Genomic DNA, 7,500 nt, shown 5'->3' on the forward strand with positions numbered 1-7,500 from the left:
TCACCCCGAAACATCCCTTACTCTATCTCCAATCTCTTTTCACACTCATGCTGCACGTCCCCTATTTTTGTAATTTTAAAATCGTTTTTATCTCGTAACTCTGGCGTTTCTGCTCCTATCCCCAGCTCCGCCATCATCGGTTACCGTTCAACTACTGTCATTGGTCGTCTGTCTTTTCTGCTGTCATTTCATTCTGGCTTTGTCGAATGATGCTCACCGTATTTCGTGCGCACTTCCGCCGTCGTCTTTTATATGATTACATCTACCCCTTGATGACGCAGTCCGCTATTTTTTTGCTCATCCTTCTTTGCCGTGGTAGTGGCCTATTTCTTGCCCCTGTCACCTTACTCGTGGTCTGGAATATAATATGTTTGACTGTGTAGTCTGTCACCTTTTACTATCGTCGATACCTGTTGGTTTTGGCTAACTCCTCTTTTTTTTGTTTCGGCTCTTTGTCTATCTTCTAATACGCGCTCTGTGGGTTCCTATTCCTTTTCTACGCAGCTTTATGCTCATGTATCTCATTCGTATATATGTTTGGTCGGCCGTACGAAACCACACACAGTCACACACGTGCACACACGCACACACACACACACACACACACACACACACACACACACACACACACACACACACACACAAGAATACGAACACAGCACGGCAGCAGGGTGACGTACACTCATCTTGAGGAGGGAGCCCATGCCCATTGCGCCCTTCTGGCCAAGACCGTTCATGGGCAGGGCGTCCGGGAACTTGGGCAGCTGCTCCACAGGCGTCGACGGCGCCGGCGGCCGCTCGCCGGCTAACGGGGTGGTGATGGGGGCAGGGGGAGGAAGAAAGGAAGGGACGTGTTGTGGACGTATGTATGGGTGTGTGCAAGTGAGTGGAAGGGGATTTCACACAGGTGGGAAGAAAATAGTGAAAGCAATTTGCGAGCAGCGCACATGATCCCAACGCAATGCCTTGAGCACAATGCACGCATACAATCACAATCAAACACACATAGACACCCCCACACGATCACACACCCTTTGCGCGCGGTCCCTGGTAGATGGCTCCTGGTGGCGCCGATGCGTGGGGTGCGCCCTTTGCTGGCGGTGCCGAGGCCTGGGGCGCGTCGTATGGCGGCGGCTGCTCGCCAGGTGCGCCGGTCGCCTGCTGGCCTTGCTGCTCACGCATCATGGTGATGGCGACGGTGGTGGTGGTGGTGGTGTGGATGATGAAAGGGTGAGGACGAGCACTCTCAAGGGACGCAGCAATGTGCACTCATAAGCGTGTTCACACACGCACTCAAACACGCCCACTTCTCCAACCCACGCTCACTCAAACACTCAAACACACATACACACTATTCCACGCACCATTTGGTTTGCCATGGCCATGAGACCGCTCATATCGCCCAGGCCGCCACCTTGCTGCTGCTGCTGCTGCTGCTGCTGCTGCAGTGGGGTGAGTGGTGATTCGAGGTCGTGAGTGATAGGAGCGCATGGAGTGCAGTGCAGAGTACAAGGCATGGTATGTATGACGCTCACACAAATGAAAGGGAAACCAAAGTCGTGTCACCTTCAGCAGGTATGACACGGAGTGAGCAACAAGCGCAGAACATGCGGGTGTGCGCAACAGGTCAACAACGGGGGCAACACAAGGCGTTGCGCTCACCATCTGGCCAGCCATCTGCATGAGGCCGCCAAGACCACCCATGCCGCCGCCCTGCTGCTGCTGCATTTGCTGTTGCTGCTGCTGTTGCTACACACACACACACACACACACACACACACACACACACACACACACACACACACACACACACACACACAAGCGAGAAATACAGAAACGGGCATCAGCGGGTGCAGAATGTAGATGCAACGAACGCGCCACACCACTGAGCAAAACAGTCAAGCAGAAAGACATGTGCTGTTGTGCACGTGTGTCCCATAACAGATGCGCTCACCATCTGGCCAGCCATCTGCATGAGGCCGCCAATATCGCTCATGCCGCCGCCCTGCTGCGGGGCCTGGCCCTGTTGTGGAGCGCACGCGGCCGTTGTGAGCAAGAGCAGAAAGTCAAAACAAAGTTGTCTGAGTGAACATCGCGTTCCAGACCGGAGCAAAGCTGCACTTGACACACGCTACGATGCAACACAGGCAACGACACCATAGATTACAAACACCACACGGACACACACACGCACGACACGCACACACACCACAGAAACGCAACAAAGGTGTACCTGGGCGAGCTCGGAAAGGGCCGAGACCCAGCCGTCGCGATCCTGTGGGCTGGCTGCGTAGAAGTAGAAGGTGCGCATCGTGCCCTTCCAAGGCGTTGTGATCTGTGATTCAAACCGGCAGAGAAGATCACAAAGCAAAACAAGGGCGCACATGGTGTTTGTGAGTGGAATCCATCAAATATACGCGAGGTGGGGAGGGGGCAATGTGGAACCCGCACCAGACCAGAGAATACATTCTACCTGCACCGATACAAACAAAAAGACAGGCAGGCAGGTAGGCACAGACACAGACACAGACACAAGACACACACACAGACAGACAGACAGACACAGACACAGACACACACCTTGAAGGCATTTTGGGCGACTGGTTGCTTGGGCTTGACATAGGGGCCGAGAGCATTGTCGTCAATCTTGGACGACGGCGGGACGGCGGCCACCGTGCAGGACTGGTTGATGTAGATCTGGCCCTTGGTGCCGCCACCGCGCGATCCAGCATAGGCAAGCACATTGCCCTTGAGAGTGAACCAGCGCTGCTGCCACTTTCCACTCATGTACCCTGTGACATCGCGGCATCAACGTACAACAAGCAAATGGGTGCCGTGAGTACAGAACATCATCAGTGCGATCGAAACAGCCACGTGTGGTCGAGTGTTGGGTGTGTGTGTTGTTGGCGATTGTTGTTTATTGTGTGTTTTGTCTTTGACAGCGCTGTCACAAAAGCAAGCAGGCGTGCGCATCCAATTTACCGAGCTTGGTCAGCGCTCCCTCACGGGCAGGCGGCTGCATGGAAGAAAGCACACTGAAGGGGTCCTGAAGCGCCTTGAACGCCATTGTTGGTGGTGGTGAGTGGAGTGTGGTGTAGGTTTGGAGGGGGGAAGAGTGCGCGACAGGCTGGCTTTGGAGTGGAGTGCAAACAAGAAGAAGAGTCCAGCTGGGTACTGAAAAGTGACGGGTATCATTCATAACATTCGTGCCGTGAATTGCGCGAGGCAAGCAACGTGACTGGTGGCGTGCTTGCGCACACACACACACACACACACACACACACATACGCACATACACACATACACACATACACACACACTCTCGTTCTCTGTCTCTCTGTCTCTCTGTTGCTCTGTTTCCCTCTTAATCGTGCACCGTGCACACATCGATACACACACACACACACGCACTCACACGGAAATATCGAGGGATGGAGCAGCAGGCGGCACCGGACTTGAGCAACGTGCGGCCCGTGACGAAGCAGACGTTTGAGTTGGACTTGACACACCTGCTGGACGGCAGCGATGAGAGTGGAGGCGAGGATGGTGCGCAGGACGCACACCAGCAGCATGTTGGGAGAGAGGACATTCAAGGAGACGACGCGTTCATTTTGAAGCCGGTGCTCTCGCAAGGGGAATGCGAGAGGCTGGTGCAGGAGACGGAGCGGCTCACATACACGTTTTGGAACCAAGCAAACGACACCACCACGTACCGCAACGCAGACACGGTCGAGGTGCTGGACCCGAAGTTGGCAGAGGCCATCTGGCAGCGCATCAAACACCTCGTTCTCGAGCGCATCACCATCACCCGCGATCAGGATCGCTGGGAGGCAGGTAGTCTCAATGGAGAGTGCACAATGGTTGCTTGCTTGCTTTCCTGATGGCTGACTGATCCTATCTCTGTCTCTCCGCTGGCGCACACATACACATGCACTCTCTACGTCACTCACTCGCTCTCTCTCTCTCACACTCTCTCACACACTCTCTCATTCTCTCTCAAGGGTTCGAGGGAACGTGGAAGGCGGTTGGTGTCAACGAACACCTCTTGTTTGCGCGCTATCATGAGGGTGGCCACTTTTCGCCGCACACGGACGGCTACACCATTGTCGACTTTAACAAGCGCAGCCTCTTCACGCTGCTGCTCTATCTCAACGACTGTGAAGAAGGAGGTTCGTGTGTGTGTGTTTGGATGTGTTGCTCCTGAGCAACTGCGCACGTGTATATTTGCATCTTTGTTTGTGCCACATCATAACACAACAACAACAACAACAACAACACACACACACACACACACACACACTCCCTGCATCAACAGGTGGCACGCAGCTGTTCAAGAAGACGGACACGCGCGAATATGTTGTGGACGCCGCCGGGCGCTTTCGCTGGGAGGACGCAATGAAGCTTGGCCGCGCACCGCCAAGCATGGGCACAGGTAGCATGTTCGTGTGTGTGTGTGTGTGCGTTTGTGTGTGTGTTGTGTGTTGCGGTGGCGTGCGTGTAAGTGTGTGAGCGTGCGCATGTATCAACATGTGAATGTGCGACCATATGATCGAGTGATCACTTACACACGTGATGTGTTCACTGCTTGCTCTATGTCTCCCTGACTGTGGTTAACATGATACAAGTCTCATGACTGCATGCTTTCGAATCGATCCTGACACTGACACACTCCCATGTCCATCCTTGTCTCAGCGCTTGCATTCTACCAGGATATGCCGCATGAGGGCGAGCCCGTGGGCAAAGGCTCCGTCAAGTACATCATCCGCACAGATGTCATGTATGCGCGCGAAGACCCGATATGCGACGAGCCAAAGGTGGGTAGCGCGAACGTGGTGGTGCGTAGCCTCGTGTGGGTGTCCTTGAGTTGATTGGTTGTTGTCACATGCTTGCAGCCACTCTCGCACGGTTCTTGCGTGCATCACCCTTTGCCTTGTTTCCCCCGCTCACACACACACACACACACACACACACACACACACACACACACACACACACACACACACACACACACACACACACACACACACACACACACACACACACACACACACACACACGCACACACACACATTCACACACACACACACACACACACACACACACACGATATGCAGGACCGCGAGGCGTATCGGTTGTTCCGGGAGGCGGAGGAAGTGGAGTCGAGTGGAGATGCAATGGGGGCGCTGAAGCTGTTCCAGCGCGCTGCCAAGATGAGCCCCGCACTCGCAGACGTGCTCGGGTTGTGACACGGGCTTCGCTAGCAAGAGAGCTAGCGCTTGTGGGAGGCGGAGACGTGTTGAGTTGGTTGCCACCGATGCGCATAAACGAACAACAACTGAATGAATTGCACTCACAAACACACACACACACACACACACCACATCCACTCACACACACACAGACACACACACACACACACACACAGACACACACAGACACAGACACACACACACACACACACACACACACACACACAACTGATGTGCTCGCGACGGCTGCAAGAGTACCTGCAGAGGGAGCAGGGCGACGTGAAGCGCATCTTTGCCAGTGCGGGCAGGCTTGGGCAAGGCACATATGGCGTGGTGTACAAGGTGAGGCACGGGAGCAGGGCCGCGGCGTTTGCACACGAGCGGGAGGAAGCGCGAAAGGCAGAGCAAGCGCAATGGTACGAGGCCGCCGAGGCAAGGCGAAGGGCAGCCCAGCTCGCCCGCGAAGACCCGCAACAGCAGCATCAGCAGCAGCAGCAGCAAGCACAGGCACAGCAGTTGGAGGAGCAGATGCAGGTGCCCATCATCGACTTTGGTCTGGGCACGAGCTCTACCCCGCCTGTCAGCAGCAACACGATGATGGCACGGCCGTCATCCTGGTCAGCGGGGACAGGGTCGCAGGAGGCGCCAGCTCAGCTGACGGACGTGCTTGCACACAACCCAGCGCCCATGGACACCGCGGCTGAGCCACGACCACACAGCGTTCCGGCCACCAGCGCCAGTGCCACGAGTACAACCACCACCGGCACGACGACAGCGGCGCCCGCTGAGAGTGGCTCTGATCCATCCACGGAACAGGACTCGGGGTCTGCCCCAAAGCCGGCTGCAAGTGGAGAGAGGAAGTCGGGCTTGCCGCCCATCTCCCACCCATCCTTCTCCATCTTTGTCTCGAATGGGTCCATGGGCCGCTCGCACAAACGCGGCAAACATCTCATCCCTTACGGTTCATGCCCCCGTTACGACGACACGTAAGAGAGTGTGTGTGCATGTGTGTGCATGTGTGCGTAAATGTGTGCGTGTGTGTGTGTGTGTGCGTGTGTGCATATGTACGTGTGTGTGTGTTCACTTGTTGGCATGTACTGTCCCTCATGCTCATTCCTCCTCGTCCGTGCTAAACACGACAGTGATCGCGACCCGCAGCGCTGGTACGCACTGAAGGCGATGCAGGCGCCAACAACCAAGAACCTCGACGTCTCCGTCCCCGCACTCCGCGAGTTCTCGGTGCGTGTCTATGTGTGTGTGTGTGTCTATGTGTGTGTGTGTGTGTGTGTGTGCATGTGTGCGTACATGTGTGTGTGCGTGTGTGCATGTGTGCGTGTGTGTGTTCAGGTGGGTGCCGACTGCGCCACGGCATGATGCCACTCTCGTCCCACCCTCTCGCCCTTCATCATTCTCTTCCTGTTCATCACCCCCCCCTTCGCCAACCACTCCATGTTACAGTTGCTACGTGAGCTGAAGCACAAGAACATCATCATGATCAAGGACACGTTCCTTCGCCCCACCGTGGACCCGAAGCAGATATGGATCCTCTTTGAATACGCGACCTTTGATCTCTGGGTACGTGCGTGCGCATCTGTTGTCAATATGGCAGCGTGCGTGCGCATGAATGTGCCGGCGCGCCCGTATGTCAACGTCCTGTTTTCCTCCCTTGCTTGCCTCAATCGCATGGGTACGCTACTGCGTTTGCACACATGTCAGCCTTTCGACGCTAACACACACACACACACACACACACACACACACACACACACACACACACACACACACACACACACACACACACACACACACATAGTACCTGCTGCAAACGCACCGCAAGGAGAAAGGGGCGCCGCTGCCCGAGGCGATGCAGCTGTCCATCATGCACCAGCTCTGCTCCGGCATGGCCTATCTTCACGACCACTGGATCATCCACCGCGACCTCGTGAGCTTTGGGGGGGGGGGACGGGTGGAATTGGGGTGCAGGGGATGCCGTTGGTTTCGTCGGCGTCGTCGTCCTGTGTGTGTGTGTGTGTGTGTGTGTGTGTGTGTGTGTGTGTGTGTGTGTGTGTGTGTGTGTGTGTGTGTGCGTGCGTGCGTGTGTGTGTGTGTGTGTGTGTGTGTGTGCGTGCGTGCGTGTGTGTGTGTGTGTGTGTGTGTGTGTGTGTGTGTAGGTGTGTTATTGTGTGTTATTGTGTGTGTGTGTGTCATTGTGTGTTATTGTGTGTGCGGGTGTGGGTTAGTGTGTGTGGTA

The 7,500-nt window shown here is 55.5% G+C and overlaps 3 protein-coding genes across 3 annotated transcripts in view; 2 read left to right on the forward strand and 1 right to left on the reverse strand.

Moving 5' to 3' along the window:
• PTSG_11550 (uncharacterized protein) overlaps positions 1-3,200 on the reverse strand; it is a gene marked incomplete at its 5' end in the record, with an annotated part of 5,529 nt that extends 2,329 nt beyond the window's left edge. Inside the window, 7 exons of the mRNA XM_004998633.1 lie at positions 681-805; positions 1,032-1,170; positions 1,365-1,442; positions 1,955-2,023; positions 2,234-2,335; positions 2,581-2,792; positions 2,983-3,200. Coding sequence (XP_004998690.1) covers positions 681-805; positions 1,032-1,170; positions 1,365-1,442; positions 1,955-2,023; positions 2,234-2,335; positions 2,581-2,792; positions 2,983-3,200 — 943 coding nt within the window. The remainder of the gene's footprint in view (positions 1-680; positions 806-1,031; positions 1,171-1,364; positions 1,443-1,954; positions 2,024-2,233; positions 2,336-2,580; positions 2,793-2,982) is intronic.
• A 231-nt stretch (positions 3,201-3,431) lies between these two features.
• Positions 3,432-5,340, forward strand: PTSG_00137 (uncharacterized protein; the record flags this gene model as incomplete). The annotated part of the gene is made up of 5 exons (XM_004998634.1): positions 3,432-3,834; positions 4,002-4,175; positions 4,316-4,432; positions 4,693-4,814; positions 5,115-5,340. The coding sequence occupies 5 exons, from the start codon at positions 3,432-3,434 to the stop codon at positions 5,244-5,246; spliced, it is 948 nt and encodes a 315-aa protein (XP_004998691.1). The 3' UTR covers positions 5,247-5,340.
• A 140-nt stretch (positions 5,341-5,480) lies between these two features.
• Positions 5,481-7,500, forward strand: part of PTSG_00138 (CMGC/CDK/CDK8 protein kinase) — a gene marked incomplete at both ends in the record, with an annotated part of 4,676 nt that continues 2,656 nt past the window's right edge. The window contains 4 exons of the mRNA XM_004998635.1: positions 5,481-6,235; positions 6,392-6,488; positions 6,708-6,824; positions 7,063-7,191. Coding sequence (XP_004998692.1) covers positions 5,481-6,235; positions 6,392-6,488; positions 6,708-6,824; positions 7,063-7,191 — 1,098 coding nt within the window. The remainder of the gene's footprint in view (positions 6,236-6,391; positions 6,489-6,707; positions 6,825-7,062; positions 7,192-7,500) is intronic.

Source organism: Salpingoeca rosetta (assembly GCF_000188695.1).
Source record: "Salpingoeca rosetta unplaced genomic scaffold supercont1.1, whole genome shotgun sequence".
NCBI classification, from domain to species: Eukaryota; class Choanoflagellata; order Craspedida; family Salpingoecidae; genus Salpingoeca; species Salpingoeca rosetta.